This window comes from Camelus ferus, chromosome 1 (genome assembly GCF_009834535.1).
Source record: "Camelus ferus isolate YT-003-E chromosome 1, BCGSAC_Cfer_1.0, whole genome shotgun sequence".
NCBI classification, from domain to species: domain Eukaryota; kingdom Metazoa; phylum Chordata; class Mammalia; order Artiodactyla; family Camelidae; genus Camelus; species Camelus ferus.
Genome location: NC_045696.1, coordinates 2,930,784 through 2,955,328, shown reverse-complemented (window position 1 = coordinate 2,955,328; position 24,545 = coordinate 2,930,784). Strand labels below are relative to the sequence as shown.

Genomic DNA, 24,545 nt, shown 5'->3' with positions numbered 1-24,545 from the left:
TGTCAGTTGCTACCCAAAAAGTCAGCTGGGATTTTGATTGAAATGATGTTAAATATATAGTACACTTTGGGAAGAACTTCTGAATTAGGAATGTGGAGTCTTCTGATTCAGTGAATATGCTCTCCCTCGATTCATCTGGGTTTCCTTCAGTGTCCCTCACTGATGTGTTGTAGTTGTGAAGGTAAAGTTCTTGAATGTCTGTTGATAAACGTGTCACAATGTATTTCATATTTTTTAATGCCATCGTCAATGGATTTTTATAAAGTTTCAATTTCTGTTAGTTTTTAGTTTATAGAAATATAGCTGGCTTTTGTGTATTGACCCGGCTGAACTCATCTGTTAGATCTAGTACCTTTCTGTGGATTTTCTGTAGATTTCCTGCGATCTCCTACATAGAGAATAGAGAATTGCTTCTTCCTTTCAAATCTGATGCTTTCTGTTTCTTCTGTTTGTTTCCTTGTTTTATTGCACTGCCCAGGATGCCCAGTACAGGAGAGGAATGGAAGGTCTGAGAGTGGAGGTTCTTGCTTTGTTCTCAGTGTCAGAGGGAGCGTGTGAAGGTTTTCAGCATCAATTATGATATCAGTGGAAGGGGTTTTTGGTAGGTGCCCTTTATCAGGTTGAAAGTTCATTTGGTTTTTTTAAAAATTTCTATTCCTAGTTTGTTGAGAGTTTTAATCACAAATCAGTGTTGAATTTTGTCAAATGCTTTTCTGCCTGCACTGAGGTCATCATTTTTTTTCTCCTCTTTCCTGTTAGCAGTGAATTTTACTGATTGATTTTAAAACATTAAACTAAGCTTGCATTCCTGGTGTCGTCTCTGTTTGGCCACGGCATATTTTCTGTTTGTTTTGGATTAAATTTGCAACTGTTCTGTGAAGGATTCTTGCATCTGTATTAATGAAGAATATTGGTCCATAGTTTCAGTTTCTTATATTCATCTGGCCTCATAAAGTGAGCTGGGAAGTGTTTCGCCCTCCTCTGTTTTCCGGAAGGGTTTGTGTAGGGCTGGCATTATTTCTACCCGAAGTGCTGGGTAGAATTCACTAGTGAATCCACCTGTGCTTGGAGTTCCTTTGTGGGAAGGTTTTAAATTATGAATTTGATTTAATAGGTGCATTCAGGTTTTCTGTTTATCAGGGGATTCATTTTAGGAAGCTGTCTCCACATCTCCTAAGTTTTATCTAAGACTTGGTTGGCATGATGTGGTTTGAAATATGTCCTTGTCATCCTCCTTAGGTCCACAGACCTGCAGTGAAATCCCCCCTTTCACTCAAGACATCAGACATTTACGTCTTCTCTCTTTTAAAGGTAATCGGTCTAACCAGAGATTTGTAAATTGTATTGATTTTTTCCCCCAAAGAAAGGGGTTTCATTGGTTTTCTCTGTTGTTTGTCTGCATCCTGTTTCATTGTTTTCTTCTCTTATTTCTACTCATCCAGATCTAATGTGCTTTTCTTTTTCTAGTTGCTGAAGGCAGAAACTTGGGTCATTGATTTTAGATCTTTCATTTTTTCATATAATAATTTAATGCTTGAGTGGGGAGGGTACAGCTCAGTGGTAGAGCATGTGCCTAACATGCACAAGGTCTTGGGTTCAATCCCCAGTACCACCATTAAAAATAAATATATATATGAATAAATAAAAACCTGATTATCCTCCCTCCAAAAAAATAAAAAATAAAAATAAATTTAAAGCTAGAGATTCTCCTCTAAGCATACGTTATTGTATCTCAAATTTCGATGTGTTGTGTTTTCATTTTTATTAAGCTTAAAATATTTTCTCACTTACCTTGTGGCTCCTTTTCTGGTCCATTTGTTACTTAGCAGTCTATTATTTAGTTTTCAGATATTTGGGGATTTTCCAGTTATCTTTCTGTTGTTTATTTCTGTTCGTCCCATCGTGACTGTGTAACTTCAGTCTTCGTCGATTTATTAGGATGCATGATACATACTGGTAGCTGCTCTGTGCGCTCCTGAAAAGCATGTGCGCTGTTGTAACTGGGGGTGCGATTCCACACATGGCGATTAGGTCGAGCAAGCTGATAGTGCAGGGCACGCTCTCTGTATCTTTACCTATTTTTTGTCTCTTGTTCTATCTCTGCCTGAAAGATGAACATTGAGGTCTCCAGCTGTGTCGTGGCTGTGTTCTTTCATTTCTCAGTTCCCTCTGTTTTTGCTTCATGTATTTGCAATTTCTCTTCCTGGCCACATACTTGTTCGTGTCTTCTTGGTGGATCAACCCCTTTATTCTTAGGAAAATGTGCCCTTTACCCTTGGTGCTATTCTGCTTTTAAAGTCTTCTTTACCTCCTATTAATACAGCCACTCCAGCCTTATTAATGTTTAGCGCTCCTAGGTTTTATCCGTTTCCAGGCTTTTCCTCTTAATGTCTTTATATTTGAAGTGGATTTCTTACAGGCAGCATGTGTTAGTTCTGGAAATTGCAGTTTTTTCATTAAGTTTTTAACCCGTTTACATTCAACGTCATTACTGATATGGTTGGGTTTAAATCTACTACCTCGCTGCTCACTTTCTGTTTGTCTCATTATTCTTTTTGGTATTTTCCTCTCTCTCTACAGCTTTCGGATGCCGAGCCCGTTTTGATCCCATTGTTCTCCACGCTTGATTTATGAGCTATACTTCTTTTTATTTCTCTGTGGCTGCTCTTGGTTCCAGTGCGTATCATTGACTCATCACAGTCCACCTTTGAATTCCATCGCACCGCGTCACGGTAACGCAAGACCCTAGGAACAGTGTGCTTCTGTTTCTCCAGCCTCATTCTTTGTGCTTTAGTTGGGACGTTTTACTCCTGTGTATGTTTTAAGCCCCATAATGCACTGTTGTCATTTTTGTTTTCAGCAATTGCATTTTTTTCTTCATGTTTTTGTATAGATCCTTGTTTGCATTTTTCGTTATGTTGTGAATCATCTAGATTTTGTTTTCTTGCATCAAAGAGTGTGGACTCCGTCCTGGCAGACAGTTAAGTGACGTACGGATCAGTTTGATGCCTTCGAGACCTTTTTTTTTTAGCTCTGCTAGGATGGTTTTTTTAGCTCTGCTCCAGGGGGAGTTCTAGCCTGCAGCTGAGGCGCCATCCCTGTGGAGTCTCCACCGAATTCCTGCTGACCACCAAGAATTCCTCACTCCGGCTCTTTGGAGCTCAGACATTTGGAGATGAGGTTGGGGAACATTGCGGGGTCAGGTCATGTGGGACCTTGAAGGTCCTTGAGGAGTCACTGCTGTGATTCCTGTGTGGGGACAGGTGATGGAGGTGGTAAGAGTGGTCAGATTCTGGCATGTTCCGAAGGACGAACCAAGCTTATTTCCTGACTGGGTGGATGTGGGAAAAGCCTCCGGGGTCCAGCCTGAGCCACAGGAAGAGTGGAACAGCAGCCTTGTGAGGGTGTGGGCTGAGGGTGAGGAGGACCTGGTTTGCCTGTTGGACATCAGTGTCGGGTCGACGTGCCTAGAGGAGCCGGTAGCGCCCCCTGAGCTGGGGCTGTAGCAAGGAGCTGGCAGTATGGGTGGTGTTGGATGCGCTCACCCCGGGGGGACCCAGGACTGAGCCCTGAGGCTCCCACTCAGGGACAGGATTCCCTGGGAAGGACGCTGGCGACTTGCCACCATTCAGAACAGAGGGGCCAGAATCATGAAGCCCTTTGAGAACCAAAGGAAAACATGCAAGCTGAGCAGGAGGCTGCGCCAGGGATAAGCTTCAGGGGAGGAAGACCCGGGGGCGTGGCAGTGTGTTGGTTTGTTCGCAAGATTGTCTCGGGGAAGAAGAAAGAGGCTTTTAATGTAACTTGGGGGCCCAACTACAACCAGTGGGAGACAGGTTGGGACTCCTTAAGGGAACAGAACTTAACAAAAGTAGAGCTGCTGTCTGGGCCCGGGGCAAAGGGTGGGGACCACCTGTGGGTGGCTGAGCGGGGACCTCTACAGTCCCTCCAAAGCTGGGATCCTAGGAGCCACGAAGAGGTTGGATAACAGACTGCGCTTCAGAGCACAGGGGGCCGTGCGAGTATCTCAGCGTCGCCATGTTGTGAGCAAAGGCGCAAGGACGGGAGGAAAGGGGAGAAGTGCTCAGCTCGCGGCTCGGCGCCGTGGGGGGGGGGGGCGGTGCGGGTTCTGAAGCCGCGGCAAAGGCAGCCCTGGGGGCGGGACTGCTCGAGAATCTCGGGAGGCCTGGCCCCGCGGGCCTCGCGCACATCGGGTGCTGGGACACAGCTGTCGGATGGCACCTACTGCTGCTGCAAGGACAGGAGAGCCGCGTCCCTTGCTGCTGGCTGGGGCAGCTTGGCGCTTCCAGGGCAGTAGGCAGCTGAGTGCACGGCCCCCCAGGCTCCCGGCTGTCCTGTTCCCCTGAACCAGCCCGCGGGCCCCATGCCTCCCCTGTGCAGACAAGGGAATGGGTTTCCTCCAAAGGCACTGCATTTCCCAACAACGTCAGACCTCCCCCTCCCCCAGAAAGGGAAGGTCAGGCCTCGCTCTGTGCACAGGGCTGGTCAGGCTAACGCTGCCTTCCCTCGGCTCTGGGTGTGTGGTGGCCCCTTTTCTCCAAATGCATCGGGACAGAGTTGGTGTCAGAGAGACCCCCACGGCCTGAACTTTCTTGAGACGGGCAAGGAAGCAGATCTCCATCTCTGCCCTTTGGAAACCGCCCTGAGGAACTTTTTACCTCATCTCTCTCTTTCTTCATCTCCATCCATCACTGCCCCGCCTTGCCTCCCAGAGCCTCCCAGCCTCTGCCCCAGCTCAGGCACTGGTCCAGGCCACGCAGCCCTGAGTGAGGGCCTGTAAGGAGCCCCACTTCCCCTCCACCGACCGGCCACGTTCACAATGGCAGGAAAAAGAACATGAGCAGAGGCCGCGGGAGCCTTGTGCCCAGACTTCCACGCAGCTGCGGGGGCCCAGGGCCCGGCCTCTCCCAGGGGCCCCGCCCTCCTCACTGATCCCCTGAGTCTCACGTTTCAGTAAATGCCCCTGGCCGGTTCTGGTGGGGTGTGCGATGCAGAAATGCCCCCAGGGCTTGCTGTTCTGCTATTTAAATATTAGGAAACTGTAAAGGGAAGAGGATTGTGAAAACCATGACTCTTCGTGGGAGAGGAGGGTGGGCCTGTCCGCGCCCGGCCCGGACCCTGGGGGCTGCAGACCTTCTTAGGGGCGAGAAACAGCCCCCACAGGGTCGGCAGGGGAGCAGCCGCGGCCTCCCGAACGCAGGGCGCACACGGCCCCCGTCAACAGGAAAGACGTGTGTCTCCCAAATGCCATTTCAGAAAAGCATTCTTTGCCTCATCCTGGGAGACAATCATGTGGAGAGACTGTTCCCCCTTTATGAATGAAACAGAGTCCGCAGCAATGACAAAACCTCTTCTTTATGACGACAGTGCTGTTTCTTTTGAGAACCGTCGCATCATCCATCATTTTTATTTGATTGGAGCAGCTCAAACTCAAACAGGGAGCTTTTCTTAATTATTGGATTCGTGAGTTCAGCCGCCAGCCAGGATGCTGTCCTGCCGGCGTGCCCCCGCCAGCTGGGAGCCTGCGCGGGAGGTAACCGTTAGAGTCGTGATGGTTAATGAACCGGACCCCGTGAGCAGAGCCCAGAGGGGGAGGAGGGGCCCCTGGAGAGTAGGCCGGTCTCTCTGGTCCGAGCCCCCCCAGGCACGGCAGGCGGGGGCCCAGGTCTGTGTGCTCCTCGTACTGTGTCAAGGCTGCCACATCTCCTTTAGACCAAAGGCCACCAGCGCTCCTTGCCGGAGCCAGGACTGAAAGGGGAGCACACCCCATGTTCTCGGGCAGGAGGGCCTGCGGCAGCCGCGGGTCCCAAGCAGCCTGACGCTCTCCCACAGTCCTCCGGTGACAGCAGTGCTCAGCCCCGAGCCACTTGGCCTGATGATGGAGAGTGTCCTCCACCTTAGGACAGAGGCACCTGCCGTGGGGAGGTCCACCCTGCTTGGGCCCCTCCATCTCCGCCTCCCCAGGACCATAATGCACCTTTCATCACCCAGCACGCTGCCCGGCTGCACTTCTGCTGGCCTCTGGGCCAGCCGGCCTGTCGGGAGGCACACAGCTGCATCCCACGTTGCCCGGCTCCACTGAGCGTGGCTGTCCTGTCCTGTCTTCTGGTCAGGGGTCGTGGCGACTCAAAGCCTACCTGCTTCCAGCAGCTTCCTTGTCCTTGTTCTCAAGGTGGATGATGAGAGGTGGGCATGAAGATGCGTGGGGTGCCCACGGCCCGGGTGCTTCTGCTTCTGTCAGTCAGAGTGACAGATGCCCGGCCTGGAGGGGCGGGGGGCCAGCTGTGCATTGAAGGGTGCCCAGAACTCCAGCAGGGGACAAGCAGCCCTGTCCCCGGGGCACACCTGCTCTTGTTCTCCGGGGTGGGGGGCTCCCGCTGCCCGCTACAGACGCCCTCCCTATTTTAGAGGGGTCCTTATGCCTCAGGGCCCTGGGAGGCCAGGCCAGAAGGGCCCATCTGTATCTTGCTACAAGTGCTGCCTCTGCTGGGGTCTCAGAAACTGAACCCACACCTGCGCCCCAAAGCGTAAGAAAAGACAGGTCCTGATTAGTGCCTGCGGCTCCCTCTGGCTGAGTCGCAGTTAAAATCTCCGCGGGACAGAGCAAGACAGCTGGAAGGCGCTTCAGTGGCGGAACCCCAGAGCTGCCCCCAGGACACACGCCTCCAGGAGGGGAGCACGGGGACCAAAGGCCAGCCACGGCCCAGGTGCAGGTGTGCTGCGGGTGCAGAGCACACAGCGACATTTGAAGACCCGGTGGAGAAAGGGAGAGTAAGGAGCTCAGGAACAGTGTTGCTGTTGCGCGGTCTCTTACTGAGACGTAGTTAGCGTCAGAGCCAGAATTTTAAAGTGCCCACATGCACTGGTTTGTAGTGTATTCACTTTCTTGGGCAGCCGTCACCTCTGCCTAATGCCGGAGGGTTTCTGTCCCCCGGAAAGGAGCCCGGTCGCGCTCAGCAGTGACTCCCATCCCCTCCCCCCTCCCCCGGCAACCGCTCATGTCTGTGTGTGCGCGTCGTGGGCATGTCGTATAGTGGCATTTGTGGCTTTTTGCGCCTGGCTTCTTTCACTTAGCCTGGTGTTTTCAGGATCCCCCTGAGTTGCAGCAAAGGTTAGCACGCGTCCCATTCTGTGGAATGGCCACATTGGGTTTGCCCACATCAGCCCCCGGGCATTTGGCTGGTTTCTGCTTTTTGGCTCGTGTGACTGATGCTGCGGTGAACATTTGTGGGCAAACTTTCATGTGAATGATACACATCGACATGAGCTGTCCTGAGACAAGTTGGGTTAGATAAACTATTTAAATTTTTAAAAAGGGTGCAGAGCACAGCCCCTTGGAGGAGGGACTGAGATGAGAGCATGTGTGTGGCCCAAGCCCCCCGCCGTGGGCTCCTCCAGGTGGGACCGACCGCAAGCACTGAGGGCTGACGCCCCGAGACCCGTCCTCTGGGCCGGACGAGGAGCGCCGGATAGTCTGGGCTTCCGCACCCAGCGGGGCCGGGGGAGTGGCTCTCCCCTCGTCTTTGCGGGTGCGATGGCCACAGGAAAGCTGGTGACCACCGTAAACAGCAATTTCCCTTCAAAATAGGATTTAGGAAATGTACCTGTGTGGTTCTTAGGAGGATAAATGAAGTAATTTGCGCTTAGCACAGTGCCTGCCACTTGGGGAGCGCTCGCTAAATGATAGCTATCATTTCAAACGGCCTCGAGGGCACGTTTGAGTCAGGCTGAAGCTCGCTCTCTCTGGAACTGGTGAACTTACCAGGACAGGCGTGCTCCCTAAGGTCTGAGACGACCCGTGGAGTGCTGGCTTCATTTCCACTTGCAAGTCAAGTGAGTGCTTGAGATTTGAGCACAAACATGTTGCTTCTGAGCAATGATAAGGCTTCTTAATGATATTGTCTATTTTTAGAGCAGTTTCATTGCCAACATCTTTGTGATCGTAGCCTTAGTCATCTTTGCTTTCATTATTTTAAAAACAAAACGGGTGCGGTGTATAAAATGAAAAGCTCCCATTCTCCTGGGAAGTCTCTGAGGGGCTTACTCCACTTCTGTTTTCTTCAGCTTTGTGGTCACCCTCCCCCTGGGGTGGTCTGGGCGACCACAGCAGCCATTAGCGCGTCGCTGCCAGGGATGTGGGCAGCAAACCGCAGCCCCGAATACCAAACCTGCACGCGATGACTACAGAACGCCGTGCAGTCGGTGCATGGATTCCCCGGGTTCCACATCCGCAGATGCGGGGGGCCGACAAAGGGATCTGAGCATCTGCAGATTTTGGTACCCTCGGTGGGGGCGGTCTTAGAACCAAACCCCTGTGCATGTCGAGGACTGGCTGCATAGTGAAGACGGTGACATCTGAACGTGACTCCAAGGAGGCAAACGTTCAAACTCTCCTCTCTGCCTCCTAGGCATTTGTGAAAAGCAGGCACCCCACATGTACATCCGGTCCCCTCTAAAAGTGTTCCGTTTGATGAACTGAGATAAAAGTGCTCATGCAGGTGGCCACCCCCCAGTCAAGACAAAGAACATTTCCCTCACCCCAGAGCAGTTCCTTGTGCGTCGGTTCAAGTCAGTTCCCGTCAGAAACCACTGTCCTGCCTCCCTTGACCACGATTGCTTTTTCCTGTTCTTAAATTTCATGAGAACAGCGTGTGCTCTCTCATGCCTGCGTTCTCTCACCCAGGATCACGTCTTTAAGATTCATGCGTGTCGTTTATTCTGTATCACTGGGTGGTGTTCCGTTTCGTGAGCGCTGCACAACTGGTCCGTTAATTCTCCTGTGAGTGGACACTGGGGGCAATTTCCAGGTTGGGGTTAAGCTACCGTAAATCCTGTGCGGGTCACACTGAAGACGTATCTGTCAGTTATGTTGGGCAATGCGTGGGGGTGATGTTGCTGCTTCTCATGATACTGGATGTGTATAAGAAACCGCAGAACTGTTAGAGGTGGGAACTCACCGTTTTACGTTCCCGCCAGCAATTTTGAGTGACCCAGATGTCATTCATTCTCAGCTTTTTAAATTTTAGACATTCTAATAGGCGTAAAAATTATATTTCATTATGTTTTAAGTTTGTGCTTCTCAGATAACGTAACTGTTGCGCGTGTCTTCCTGAGCGTATTGGATGCGTGAGTATCTTACTTGGTGAAGTGCCTGTTCCCAGTATTTTTCTCATTTTTCAGACTGTTGTGTTCGTTTTTAACACTGGTTTGTGGGAAACCGTATATTCTGGATGTAATTCGTTTGTCAGATGTAAGTACAGCCAATATCTTTTCCCAGTTTGTGACGCACCTTTTTCATTTTCTTGAAGAGGTCATTTGATGAGCGAAGCTTTTAACTTCATGAAGTTAAGTGAACAAGTTTTTTTTTTGTTTTTTTATGTTTCGTGCTTTTTTGTGTCTTCTTTAAGAACCCTTTCTCTACCCCAAGGTCATAAAGATACATTTTTAGGAAACTGAGGGTTATAGCTGTTGTATTTTAATCTGTGATCCATTCCAAATTAACTTTGTGTGTGTTGTGAGGTAGGGGTTGGCAGTCTTTTCTTTTCCCCCCAGTGCAGGTATCCAGTTGTTGCAGCCTCCCTTGTTAGGAAGAACTTTTCTTTCTCATTGAACCACTTTGGTACCTTTGTTGAAAATTAATTTTCTTTGTGTGTCTCAGTCCCTTTCTGGGTTCCCTCCTTTGGTTCACTGACCTGTTTGTCCTCGCACCAAGACCACGCTGGCTTAATTCCTAGGGCTTGGAATCGGGGAGTCTTACACATTTGTACTTTTTTCCTGTTTTGGGTCCTTTTATTATTTATTATTATATGAGTCCTTTTCTTCTCCCTACAGATTTTAGAATAAAGAGTCAACTTGTCCATTTCTTTCAAAAAGGCTTCTATGACTTGGACTGGGGTTGCAGTCAGTGTACAGATTCATTTGGAAACAGTAAGCTCTTTGCGATGCTGAGTCTTCCAGCCATGAGCACGATACCCCCCTCCACTCACAGCGCTGAGCTCTCAGGATAGGGACCCTGCGTGTCTTTTGTTAAGTCTGTTCCTCAGCATTTGCTGTTTTCTGGTGCTGTTGTCAGTGGGCTCTTTTAATTGTCCATTTGTTTGCCGTTCGTTTATAAAAATACAACAGGTATTTGTGTATGGACATAGCAGCTTGTGATATGGCTTACTAATTCATTCATTAGTTCTGGGAGTTACAGAATCTCAGGATTTTCTGTAAAGACAGTCACATCTTCTGATAACAGGCCGTTTTGCTTCTTTTGGGGGGGATAATTAGAATTGTTTGTTTGTTTGATGGAGGGACTGGGGGTTGAGCTCAGGACCTCATGCCTGCTGAGCACACGCTCTACCACTGAGCTCTCCCTCCCCTGCCCACCAGTTTTACCTCTTACATTCCAGTGGGTTTTATTTCTTTTCCTTGTCTTGCTTCCCTGGTTGAACCTGCAATACAATTAAATAAAATTAAGAGCAGGCATCCTTACCACCTCCCACCTTTAGGGGAACTAACTACATGTACCTTTTCACTGATGATCGTGCCGTGAGCTGCAGATTTTTTGTCGATGCCCTTTATCAGGCTGGGGCTGCCTTCTTCTCTTAGTTTGCTAAGAAATTTTTGTCAAAAGTGTTCTTTGAAAAAGTTTTCTGTAAAGTTTTATGAGATGTTCTTTGTGCATCTATTGAGACAGATTGAAGAAGTTTCCTTTTATTCCTAGTTTTCTACCCTTTTTTTTAATCATAAATAGGTGTTAGATTTTTGTCACATGTTTTTTCTGCATCTACTGGGATAATCATGTGATTTTTCTCCTTTTTTGTTAAGATAGTGAATTATGCTGCCTGATTTTCAAATGTAAAATAACTTTGCCTTCCTGGGATATACTTGGGAATAAATTTAACAGGACCTCTACCCTGATGTGAGATGTGTTCCCTTCTTATATGTTGCTAGGTTTATTTCCTAATAATATGTTAAGGATTTTTGTGTCCATGCGCCTATGGAATGTTGGCTTGTAACTTTTTTCTTGGAATGTTATTGTCATGTTTTGCTAGTGAGGTTATGCTGGCCTCATAAAACATATTGGAAGGTTTCCTTTCTTCTCTGTTTTCTGGAAGACTCTATGTAGCTCTGGCATTATTTCTTCCTGCATCTGTTTATGTGTAATGTGTTTATTGATATGCTTGAGGGTAGGTCTGCCACGTTGCCCTTTGGTTTTTCTTGGGTTTGGTCTCCAGCTCCTCCTCTTCTGCCTTCTCTTGGGTTAACTGGATCCGTTTTTGTGTTCTATTTTGTTCCTTCTGTTGGCTCTTTATTTGCACTTTGCAGCATTACTCTTAGTTGGCTGTTAAAGGTATTTCACTGTACATCCGCAACCTTTTTAAAGTTATAGACTTTATTTTTTAGAGCAGTTTTAGGTTTACAGCAAAACTGAGTGAAAAGCACAGAGAGTTCCCACATGTTCCCTCCCCACACACGCAGCTTCTCCCACCATCCACATCCTCCATTTGAGATTTATGTTTGTTACGGTCAGCAAACCAACACGGACGCATCGTTATCAAGCAGAGTCCATAGTTTACATCAGTGTTCACTCTCTGTGTTACACAGTCTGTGGGTTTTGACAGATGCATGATGATTTGTGTCCACCACCACAAGGTTGTCCGGAGGAGAAGATTCTCTGCCCTAAAAATCTTCTGAGCTCCACCTGTCCATCCATCCCTCTCGCCCAACCCCTACAACCACGGATCTTTTTTACTATCTCCACAGTTTTGCCTTTTCCAGAAAGTCCAAAGTTGGAATCACATAGTGGGTAGCCTTTTCAGACTGGTCTCCTTCACTGAGTTAGGTGCACTGAAGTTTCCTCTGTGCCTTTTTGTGGCTTCACAGCTCTTTTCCTTTGCTGGTTAGTGCTCCACTGCACGAACGTGCCGTAGCTTAGCCCCCACCTGTCGCAGGGCGTCTTGGGTGTTTCAGCGTTTGGGCGATTGTGAGCAAAGCTGCTGCGAGCGTTTGTGTGAAGGTTTTGTGTGGACATAACTTTTCAACTTCTTTGGGTAAATACCCGGGAGTGCAATTGCTGGACTGTACACTTAATTTTTTTAAAAACCATGGAACTATCTTCCAAACTGGCTGCAGCATTTTGTGTTCCCACCAGCACTGAGCGAGAGCCCCTGGTGCTCCCCGTCCTCACCAGCGTTTGGTGGCGTCGGGGTTTGGGGTTTTTGCCGTTCCGACAGGTGGGTGGTGGTATCTCGTTGCTGTCTTAATTCCTGTTTCCCTAGGAATAGTAAGCATCTTTTCGGATGTTTATTTGCTGTATCTTCTTTTCTTGAAGTGTCTTTCTGGATCACTGGCCCATTTTTAAATCATCCTTAACTTTTTAGTCTATTTACAGTTAATATCGTGCCACTTCGCATAAGAAGCAAGGACTTTGCGGCAGTAGAGTCCCTCCCCCACAACCTCTGAGCCCTTGCTGCCGTGCACGCTACATCTGGGCTATACACGGGGTGTTGGGTCCCCCCCAGAGTTCGAATGTTGACATCCTAACCAGCAATGTGGTGGCACTTCGGGTGGTGAGTCAGGAATGGGATTAATGCCCTTATAAAAGAGGCCGCAGAGCACCCCTCAGCCCCCTGCTCTGCGAAGACGGCCATCTCTGGCCGGGAAGCGGCCCTCGCCCGACGCCCGTCTGCTGGCGCCGCGACCTCGGGCCTGCAGGCCGCAGCCGCCGCGGCGAGGCCCCGGCCGGCGCCCGCTGGAGCAGGCGGAGGCGGCGAAGGCACTGCCTGGTGCCGCATCGTCGTCGCCACTTCGAACCGCCAGCTGTGTTTTGAAGAAATTATGAAAAGAAACTTACAGATCAGGTTTTGTAGTTCCCCACCTGTTCGCTGTTTCTGGCGCTTTTTTATTTTTTCCTGAAGATGCCAACTCCTGAGCGGCGTGTTGTCCCTCCAGCCGGAAGAACTTCTTTTCCCTTCTGCCGTTTCTTAAAGCGCCGAACTGCTGCTGACTAACTCCGTCAGCTTCCTGCTTCTCTGAACTTGTCTTTACCTTGCCTTCATTCTGAAGTACGGTTTTTAGGGTACAGGATGATGCCTTCAGAGTTTGATATTTTTTCCCCACAGTTTCTGATGAGAAGTCGGCTTTTGCTTTGTCATTGTTCCCCGGCACGGAACGTGTCTCTCTCTACCCGCCTCGGACGCTTTCGAGGTGTTTCCCTTCGTTCCTGGGCTGCAGCGCTTCGGCCCCGCCGCGGTCTTCCTTCTGTCGCCCTGCGTGCTGCTCCTCGTTGAGCTTCCGTGCTGCGTACATTTGTTCTCACCAAACCTGTGAAGTTTCCTGCTGCTGCTGCATTTAATCTGTTTCGTGCGCCATTCTGCCTCCTTTCTCCCTGAGAACAAGTACGTGTATGTTAGAAGTTTGCTGTTGTCCCTCCAGTGGCTGGCTCTGCTGTTTTTTCTTTATCTTTTTTTCTTTCTGCTCCTCAGATTGGGTAATTTCTAATGATCTGTCCTCAATTTCCAAATTGCTGTAAGCCCAGCCATGAATTTTTTTATTTCAGATTTTTTTTTTGGTATGTGTATATTTTTACTGAAGTATAGTCAGTTTAGTGTTGTGTCAATTCTGGTGCACAGCACAGTGCTTCAGTCATGCATGAACATGCATATATTCCTTTTCATATACTGTTTCACCGTAAGTTACTACAAGATATTGAATATGGTTCCCTGTGCTGTACAGTATGCACTTGTTGCTTATCTATTTTATATATAGTAGTTAGTATCTGCAAATCTCGAACTCCCAATTTATCCCTTCCCACCCCCTTACCCCCTGGTAACCGTAAGTTTGTTTTCTATGTCTGTGAGTCTGTTTCTGTTTTGTAAATAAGTTCATTGTGTCTTTTTTTTTATATTCCACATATAAGCGATCTCATATAGTATTTTTCTTTCTCTTTCTGGCTTACTTCACTTAGAATGACAATCTCCAGGTCCATCCATGTTGCTGTAAATGGCATTATTTTATTATTTTTTATGGCTGAGTAGTAGTCCATTGTATAAATGTATTTCAGATATATTTTTAAGTTCAATAATTTTATTCTAATACTATTTGTAGTTTTCTCTCTTAAGATGCTCCATCTGCTTTCTACTTACTAACATCTTTTTCTTTAGTTTTTGGACCTACTTATAATTGCTGCATGAAAGGCTTGTTCTGCTCATTTCAACCTCTGTGTCATCTAGGATTTTTTATTTTTAATTTACCTTGGGCAGCCTCTCCAGCCATGCACCATGTTGACTTCCACAGAGGGAGCTAAAACCCTTGGTTTGCAAAAGAAGGCTCAGTCTCTGATAGACTTTCGCAAGCGTCCTCCTGTCGTTTGTATCGTAATTGATCATCTTATTGGATAGGAATTTATCGTGACAGACTTCTCCCTGACGCCGGTCTGGTGGGGTCATCTGACACCCTGCCAGAGCCCAGACGCGTGAACCAGAGTTGACTCCCTTTGGCTTACCATAATTAAACTTTCCCACAAGGCGTCCCGTTGCTGAAACAGACGAGGTTACCGCGTCGTGGACAAAGTCCCACCAGCACGTGCAGTCGGTCAGCTGCCAGTTCTCAAATTCAGATTCCCCTGAGGGCATCCTCAACAGACTGTCACACCCACGTCCTCCTCCCTCAATAGGGCACGGCCCCTCTCACCCCATGGAGGTGGGGGCGGTTCTCAGGGAGGAGGCCCTCGTGCAGAAGATCTTTGCCCTGAGAGGTCAGGGCAACACTGCCCACCTTTGCAGCCCTGTGTGGGAACATGCCTGGGGTCAGCAGGATGGGTCTGGCCATGTCCTGACAAGGCTTTTTCTCCACATCAGCAGCCACTTTGGTCCTTAGGAGGCCCACATGGTCGACCTCTGCAAACCGCCCAGAGCAGTGCCGAAAACCTAGCAAAGATGGTCGTGGTTGTTGCAATCTCTAAAATAATTAAGAAGAATTGCATTGCTAGCTGTCGAAGGCACTCGCTCAGATGCATTCTTCCCCAAAACCAAGCCCAGGGAGCTGAGGGAGGGTGTAGGGAGGATCTGTATCCAAACATCTGAGATCAAACCCAACCACGCAGAGCACGAACCCCAGCTCCAAAGCAAAGGAGGGAAGAAACAATCCAGTTCCTGCCTCCGCGGCGCCGTGAGTCTGCAGCGACCCTGCAAGTCCTCAGCCAAGACAGTTACGAGACACTCCCCAGATGTCAGACGTGGTCGCCCGGGCCCTTCGGTGCACTTTGCTTTCTTTGTCACAGCAGAATGTCTAACAGGAGGCGAAAGCATCTAGGCAAAGTCGCACTGCAAGTCAGCCGGGTGTGACTTCTCGGAAGCACAGGCCATGGAGAGGGCGCCTGTGCCTTTAAGGAGCGAGGCCAGGCCGCTGCTAATCACACCACTGTACTGTGCCCCCGTCAGTAGGAAATGGCCTCCTCCTGCACGTCTATTTATGACGGCCATAAACGGTGAATTGCGGTGACTGTGCCCTGGGCTAGAACATCCTCGGCTGGAGGTGCCAGCAGAGCAAAAGTGGAGCAGAGGTGAGCCCTGCCTTCCCTGGAGGGGGGCAGGGCACCCCTCCCTACACAGAGCCTTGGAAACAAATGCACCCTCGGTGTTCAGGGCCTCAGAGTGTCTCTTTGGGCCCAAGTACCGTGGGTTATTTTCCCTCCTGCAAAGCAGGACACCCCTTTCTGAAGGGATATCTGTGTTTTTAAAAAATGCTTTGTGTGCGGGAGGGTAGAGCTCAGTGGCGGAGCGCGTGCTGAGCGGGCACGAGGTCCTGGGCTCAGGGCGGCCAGTGAAAAATAAATAAGTAAATAGACCTAACTACCTACCTAACCCCCACACACACAAAGGAAAACACACAAACAAACAAAAAGAGTAATGAAAAATGTAACGCTTTGGAAGGGTGCCAGTCGACTGTGTATTTGCTGGAGGGTGCTCGGTCTCTCAGTCCCCGGGTGAGGGTGATACGGTGAAACAGCCCGAGCATCAGGTGAACAGCGGAAACGCAACAGCAACCTCGTGCAACACTTGCAGACGTGTCAGAGAGATGGGGACCCGTCCGGACTCCAGCGCCGCACGCATGCCCACAGGGTATTACTCCTCGCACCATTGAGGGGGTCAAAAGCTTGGGGTTCAGACGCCCGTGCGGATGTCCCCGTGCCGCCCTCCCTCAGTGCGCAGGTGGGAGGCCCGTACATTACTGGGGCTGTGAGGGGCCGTTTTCCCCGGGGTGGGGGAAGGTGCGGGTCCCGGCCCACCCAGGGCTGTGGAGGGTGGAAGACTGGCCGTGGCTGCCATTCTGTTCAGCGCTGGGTGGAGATGCACCGATCAGCTGGCGGGCCCTACCGAATCAGCGCCTCGTGTTAGACCAGTCTTTAGAGTGGGAATTGTAGGGTTGAGCTGTCCTGTCGATCTGTTAAACCAGAGTTTTATGTCATTCTGTGCCACGGAGACTCAGGATTTATCTGAAACAAGTAAACAATTCCTGGAAGGGCTGGGAGAAGCGGAGGCGGGCTCCTTGAAGCATCCGCAGCAGCCCAAGGCGGAGCCTGGCATCGGGGAGGGCGGCCCGGGGTCGGGGTGGTGGATGCTGCCCTGGCTACTGGTCGGGGCGGCTGTCTAAACACCGCAGGGGAGGGTGCCCGTCCTGCCACCCCACAGGCTGAATCCTGCCTGCAAACCCCCGTAGGCAGCTCTCCCGTCATCTCCAGGGGGTGGGTGGCTCCAGACCCCTCAGTTCTGTTCCAGGAGCGGGTCCTGGGGCCGCTCTGGTGCAGACCCACAGCAAGATTTGGCAGCCTCCTTAAAACTAGACTCAGAACTATGTATAAAGCAGGTAAAAAGCCACGACCTACTGGATAGCACAGGGGACTCTATTCAATTTCTTGTGATAACATATAATGAAAACAAATCTGAGAAGAAAATGTAAATATGCACGTATATGTGTCGCTGAGTCACTTTGCCACCCGCCTGAGACTAACGTTGTAAATCAACTACACTTCACTAATACATTTTAAAAATAAGAAAAAAAACTATTTGAGATTTGCAGATACACACTACTATATGTAAAATAGATAAACAGCAGGTTTCTTCTGTGCAGCACAGGGAACTGTATTCAATATCTTGTAGTGACCTATAGTGAAGAAGGATATGAAAAGGAATGTGTGTCTGTGTGTGGACGACTGAAACATGATGCTATGCACCAGACATGGACACAGCATTGCAAACTGACTATACTTCAATTTAAAAACAATTTTTTTAAGGTGGGGAGGGTATAGCTCAGCAGTAGAGTGCATGATTTGCCTGCACAAAGTCCTGGGTTCAATTCCCAGAACCTCCATTGAAATAAATAAACCTAATTACCTACCCCGCCCCCCAGAAAACAAAACAAAACAAAAAGCTAGACTCAGATTCTGCCAGACTTCAAGACAGTCCTGGAACTAAACTCTTCTCTAATATGTGAGAGACTCTGCCAGCACCAGCATTTCCCCCCGGACAGGCACCTGGGAGCGCCTGCCCGGGCCAGTCCAGGCGAGAGCAGATGAGAAGCAGCTCAGACCTGAAGAGGCTGCTGACGGGCCTCCTGAGGCCCTGCTGTGACGACCAATCACCCGGGGGCCGAACCTTGCCGTGGTGCCCAGGAGGGACTCACAGTGAAATGGAGCAGTGATGTTCACCATACGGCCCCAGGCCCGGGACGACTCCTCAATGACTCGCCGGCTGCCCTGGTGGAGCAGACCTTTCTCTGGAGACCACGGGCTGGCTCCGCGGCAGCCTCCATCCGCATGGACCAGCTGTGGTCCACGCTGCCTCCCGTTCTCTCAGCCTTGTCTCCTCTCCCAATTTTCTAAAAGAAAACCTTTAAGGTCCAGAGGGGACCCTGAAGACCGTGTCATGTCCAGCCCTTAATTGCCAGCATCCCTGGTTGCTGCTGGTTATTCTTAAAGCTATTTAAAAATTCACAAAGTAAAATTACTTGAATACGCTTTCATCTTTAAAATTCAGTGTATGCCACACGGCATTTAGGAGAAAGCGGTGGGGTTCCCGCATGTATCCGTTTTCTGATCGGGAGCGCTTTGGCCACGAAGGCTGGGAATGACTAACATTTGCGAATGAAAACTGCTTGTCACCCCCACGCCCGGGGTTCAGGGGTGTCTGCAGCCGCGGGGGCACGGGGGCTGGGAAGGGCTCCTCCGGGACGTTGCGGGGAGGGTGCTCCTGCTTCTCAGCCTGACACTGGTCCCCTCCAGAGCTCAGCCTGTCACCCCGGGGCTGTGTGGACACCCGGGAGAAGCTCAAAGCAAGAGGGGCGTCAGGTGGACCTGGAGATTGTCCTTCTGAGTGAAGTCAGCCAAAAAGAGAAAGAAAACTGCCATACGATATCGCTTACGTGTGGAATCTTAAAAAAAAAAAAAGGGCACAAATGAACTCACCTACAAAACAGAAACAGACTCACAGACACAGAGAACTAACAGGGGGTGAAGGGGGTGGGAAGGGGTAAATCGGGAATTCGAAAATTGCAGCTCTTGGGGAGAGAGGGAAACGTTCACTGTCGTGATTGCGGTGGTGGTTTCATGGGTGTGGACATCTATCAAAACCATCAAACTGTACACCTGAAGTATGTGGAGTTTACTGCACAGGAGCCACACCACAGTAACGGGGTTAGAAAAAGCAGAAGGGGTGTCGCCTGTGGCTTTTGGCAGCTCTTAGCGATGTAGTAACACTCCCGTGGCGACCCTGAGCGACGTAACGCCACCTGTGGCGGTCCGTGACCCTCAGTGGCGCAACAGCAACTCCTGTGGCACTTGGCGACCCTGAGTGACATAACGCCGCCAGCACCAGCAGCAGCTCACAGGCGACACTCACCACGGGCCAGGCACTGTCCTGAGCAGTTCGCACACAGTAAGCCACAGTTCAGCGTAAGTGCCGAAGTCCCCTGGGAGGAAACAGTGCCCCGCGGCAGGAATTCCAGTGCGCTTGGCTGGGGCGGGGGAGGCGCCCATTTCCTGGTCAAGCCCTGTTTATGGACGTGTGGGTGTGGTTGGCCTTCTACACAGAGGCATTTTTTTGCTCTTTTCCCCTTGAAAAGAATGCAGATTGTGCAGTATCTAAAGAGGCAGCTGGGGCTAGATTACCTCTGTGACATCAGTGGGAGGACCACGACCTGGCGGTGGGGCTTCCTCGCTACAGCCTCACCTTTGTGCTGGTGCCCTTTCTGCGGATTACAGATACATTGGCCCGGGTGGCACGCAGGTGAGGTGTAGCTAGGACACGGACCGGAGTACGGATGTCCGAATGTCCGCGCTGCAGACAGAGCCGGAGGAGGAAGGTATGGGGTACAGTGACGAAAAGCATCCTTATTGCTTGGGCTGGACATTAAATTTAGCCATTAAAATCCTGTAATGCTCAAAGGAACCCACCTCAAAAGTCCAAAGGAAAATTCCTCTTTTTCTTTCCATTTTGTACATTAAGTTTTTTATTTAAATTTTTTCTTTTAAAAAAGTTACAGAGTCACACACAGTTGTAAGAAAAAATGCAGAGAGACACTGTCTGCCCATTTCCCCCAGTGGTGACGTCTTTCAGACTCTAGTGAGATCTCACCACCGGGCTGCTGACACTGATGCAGCCCGGATCCAGAACATTCCAACCCCACGAGGATCCCTGCCGCCATCCTTTTATAGCCTCGGCCAAGCCCTTTCTATTCCCCACCCCTCCTCAACCCTTGGCAATCATGAGTCTGCTCTCCATCTCTACAATTCTGTCACTTCAAGAATGTTCTATCATCATGTTCATCCAGTAGGTGAGTTTGGGGATTGACTTTCTTCACTCAGCGTAGTTCTCTGGACATGCATCCGGGTTGTTGCGTGTATCACAGGTTCAGTCCTTTTTATTACTGGGTAATATTCCACGGTGTGGCTGGACAGTTTGTTCATCCAGTCACCTACCAAAGGGCATCCGGGTTGTTTCTGGTTTGGGGTTATTAAAAATAAAGCCTCTCTGAACATTGTGTCCAGGCTTTTGTGTGACTATAACTTGTCATTTCTCGGCCCCAGGGTGCAATTGCTAAGTTGTACGGTAGTTGCACATTTGGTTTTTTTAAAGAAACTGCCACAAGGACCGACTGTATAGCACAGAGAACTATGTTCAGTTTCTCGTAATGAACTGTAATGGAAAAGAAACATATGTATGTAAGACTGAATTGTCTTGCTGCATACCTGAAACTAACAGTGTAAATTGACTATGCTTCAATACAAAGTAAGAATTATTTTAGTTCATATATATATATATGATATATATATATATCAACATATATATATAGTTGATAACATGGGTTTGAACTGTGCAGGTCCACTTATGCTCAGGTTTTTTTTCAATAATATAAGCTATAGTACTACGAAAAAGAAAAAGAAAGAAAAAAAAAAAAGAAAAAGAAACTGCCAAAACATTTTCCAGAGTAGCTAGAAAACCATTTTCTATTCCCACCAGCAATGTGTGGGTTTACTGTGCTTTGTGTTTCCTAGGTTCTAGATTATCGAGTTGAGATTTTTCCTCTCTGCTATTGCAAGCATTGCAGTGCTATAAATATTCCTCTCGGCACTGCTTTGGCTGTGTCCCACAGCTAAATTTTGATGTGTTGTATTTTTCATTTTCATTCAGTTCTGTGTCTATTTCTGTATCCCTTGAGATTTCCTTAGCAGTGTGTTGTTTAGCTTCAGAGCATTTGCAGTGTTCCTGCTGTCTTTCTGTTACTGGTTTCTACTTCGATTCTCTTAAAGGTCAGAGACCACACTCCATATGTTGCAATTCTTTTAAATTTGTTGAGGGTTTTTTTTGTGGACTAGCATGTGGTCTGCCTTGGTGTATGCTTTGTGGGCACCTGAAAAGAATGTGTGTCCTACTGTTAAGTGGAGTAATCTATAAATGTTAATTGTTGACGGACTTATAAATTTATCTCAAGACTTTGAGGTAGATCACTCACTCATGAAGCTTATGTGACCCATTACTTTTGCCGAAGATTCCAGAATAAGAGGTCTAAAATCCTGCTGTGTTCACCAGGGAGGCCTGTGAAGCCTTCTTACTGGGTGTTCTCATCAGTGGGGTCGCCATTCCCTTCCCTGGTGGGTACGGGCGTCTCTGAAGGATAGGGCTCAGATCAGCTCAGCAGTGTGCTTCCTGGCTGGCGTTTTCACTCTCACAGCTCTAAGAGATACAACAAGACTTCGGTTTTCTTCTCATCATCTGAGTCATAGAGCCGAAGCCAGAGGGAATCTTGGGTCATCTGGTCCACCCTTTCATCTGGCAAGTGGAGGGGTGGGGTCTGAGAGGCTGACTTTTAAAACATGTTTATGAATTAACATTATGTTTATCATAGAAATGTGTTAGATATAGAGAAACAAAAATAAAGGGAAAAGTTTACACATAATCTTACAACCAAAAAGTAACTACTACTGTTATTTCGGAGTGTACCCTCCCAGTGTTTTCAAAAATCAAGTCACATGGTGTTACAGGCTTTTTTTACTTCAACAGTAGACATGAGCATTTTCCAAGGTATTATGTCTAATAGCAGAATATGTTCCCATGGTGTAGAAACACCGTCACTTATTTGATGTCCACTTGATGGACGTATAGGCTGCTAGGGTTTTCACTGTGCTAAGTAACAGTGTGATGAACATCTTCTGTGAACACACGTGGTTGTTTCCTAGAAACGGAGGCATTAGGGCACAGCACATGAACGTTCTGAGCTTTTGAGACTCATTGCCAAATTGGATGATTGAGATTATTTGTTTAGGCAGGCTTGGTTTGGTTTTGATTTGGGTTGGTTTTAGTGGATGGTTAGGCCTCACTCAGGTCAACATGGAATCAGGAGGAAGCCTGATTTAGGTCCTCAGTGTTTAGGGTGTGAGCCGAGGGCCCCGGAGCCAAGAAAAGAGCTCCCCCTCCCCAAGGGCACAGAGTTGCTGGAACAGGGCCACACAGCCCACACCTTCCTACAAGGCATCCTGCGTTGGGCCCAGTCAGGAAACAGGAAAACGGGCAGGTTGTATTCAGCCTGGGGCCTGATCCTTGTAAAACCAGCCACGCAGCCCGGTTTCATGTGACAGGCAACCAAGGGGCAGCCTCGCTCCCCCCGGCCCACTTCCTCCCTGGGACCTGCCTCGAGAACAGTGTTTTGCACTTAAAATATGCCTTGAACTCGCTTTGTCATAGTAATTGCCCTCATAAAATGGACCAGGGCCCTGCCTGAAAACTAGTCCCGGCTTTAGGGACCCTGTCCTGAGCACCTTTTACTGCTGGTGCCAACGGCAGGGGGACCACAGCCCCGGCCACTCTGCCGAGCAGCAGCCCAGGAGCGAAAGCACGTCTGCAGGTGGTAGGAGACCCCAGGCCCAGGTGAGGCCCTGCTGCCGGCAGGTGGCAGGGCGTCCCTCCAGGTGCCCGGCGTCAGCACCACCGCCCACAGCATGCAGATGCGGCCCCTGACGGTCCGAGGAGTGTTTCTCCCATCAGTCTCTCTCTTGTCATCTGCAGAGAAAGAAGAACTGATCCAGAGCGTGCTGACCCAGGTGGCCGAGCAGTTCTCGAGGTGCAGAATCTCCTCGACACGCGGTCCCCAGAGCGCGGTGCTTCCTCTCTCGGCGGCGGTGCTGGGCCCCTTGCTCTGAGGCTGTCCTGGCCGCCAGGCTCCAACACAGCACTTGAGAAGCCCCCTTCCCAGTGACATCGCTCTGTGACTCGGATGGGGGCCAGAAAGCGTCCACCTTGCACCACAGGCCGTGTCACGGGGGCACTTTCAGAACGAGAGCCCCTGTTGCTGAGCATTCTCTCAGCTGGCTTTTCTGGGGCCAGGACTTGAACCTACAAGAGCGGACAGCTTTAAAGGAGGGTTTCCCTGAGCTCCCATGTAGCTGGAGGGGCTTCCTCTCGTTCCGAGTCAGCCTGCCAGTTCTGGAGGAAATGCTTTCCATTCCCTAGCTACTTCACTGGCATTTTAACCGGCCTGGGGTAGTTAAAATGGGGAAAGGGCAGAGGGTATTTTCTTAAAGCCCAGGAGTTGTTGAACTGTATGACTCAGAGGCCTGGAGAGGGCACACCAGGTCCCCTGAAGGCGGTCTGCGCCCAGCAGGGTGGGATGGGGGCTGGGTTGTGCCAGCTGTGAGCAGAGGACGCGGGTCCCCTTCCCCCGCCCCCGGAGAGCGTCTGCTCACTCTCAGGTGTGGGGACGTAAAGACACCTGCTCCGTGTCCCCGTCTTGGAGAAGGCACCCTCGAGATAACTGGAGGGTGTGTCCTGTTCCTCCGCACCCCCAACCCCGTGAGTTCCACAGATGCAGCTCCCCTGCGCGCCCCTCACTGGCCTCCTGTAGACCTCACTCTTGGCAGGGAGCCAGCAGGCGTTGGCTGAACCCATTTTAACTTTGAGGATTGTGTGAGTTATATTGATGTTTTGTTTTTTTCCTCCTCAGGGCATTTAAAATCAACGAACTGAAAGCTGAAGTTGCAAACCACTTGGCCGTGCTAGAGAAACGGGTCGAACGTGAGTGGGGTTTTTGTTTCCTTTTCCCTGATGCGTCTTTTAACCTCTGTTTCAGTTAACCACGGGGCCCAGTGGGGTGTGGTGAGGGCCAGGGAGCGGAGGCCGAAGGTGAGGGCCTCTTCTTTGTGAGCTGCTCGGAATTTACCTTTGAAGATAACAGGGGCCAGAACAGTGACTAATCTTAAAGCGTTTTATCCTATTTTAAAAGTAACTCAGTAACACAGGGCGTTTGTAAGTGTGGGGATAACTTGCAACACAGTACATGTCACAGTAGGACGGCGCCTGGCACCCCGTCCCCTCCATGCAGAAGAGCCCAGAGTGAAACCGTGAGGCCCCCAGACCCAGCCCCCTCCAGGGACGGCCTTCTGCAGAACATCCAGTGTGTGTCTCTTTTTATATAAGTGAGCCGCTGACCCATCCTCTCTGGTTTCATGAGGTTTTATGTTGTTTCTTGGTAATTTTTGGAAAATGCCTACGAGATCATCACCAAGTCTTGATTCAGTGATCAGGGAGCTAAAACTCTGGGAGGAAAACAGCTTCCAGTCACTCACCCTTTGTGTCCCCATCCATAAGATAAGGAACAATGTTTGAATTCCAGGTGGCGCGTAGTTCCTGGTTAGGCACACAGCAGGACGGCTCTGTCAATGTCAAGGCCAAGGTTGCCGGTTCATGGGCACCACATTCACTGACTTCGGGATGAGTACACAGAATCCAAACCCGAGAGCAGTGAGGGTCGTGGCGTCACCAGACTCTGCCTGGCTGATTCGTATCATAGGACTCACTGAAGGTCACTTTTCACATCTTGTATGAATTGCTCAGATTTTTCTAAGACAAAAAATTCAGGATCCTCTTAAAAAACAAAAGCTCACCTAAATAACTTGAATCATGATTTACATGGTCATACTTTTCCAAGTGCAATGACGTTTTTAAAATCCGTGTGGTTGTTGGAGCTTCAGAACCGTTTTATTTTCC

General features: G+C 49.5%; 1 protein-coding gene across 8 annotated transcripts in view; it reads left to right on the top strand.

The window, feature by feature from the left end:
- Window positions 1-24,545, top strand: part of PDE9A (phosphodiesterase 9A) — a 92,327-nt gene that overhangs the window by 38,067 nt on the left and 29,715 nt on the right. For 7 of the 8 annotated variants that reach the window (XM_032458121.1, XM_032457988.1, XM_032457993.1 and 4 more), the window contains 2 exons: window positions 22,569-22,623; window positions 23,503-23,573. In XM_032458121.1, the coding sequence (XP_032314012.1) occupies window positions 22,569-22,623; window positions 23,503-23,573 (126 nt within the window). Of the gene's footprint in view, window positions 1-19,137; window positions 19,369-22,568; window positions 22,624-23,502; window positions 23,574-24,545 lie in introns of those variants that run through there. The other variant, XM_032458213.1, reaches the window with a different exon arrangement.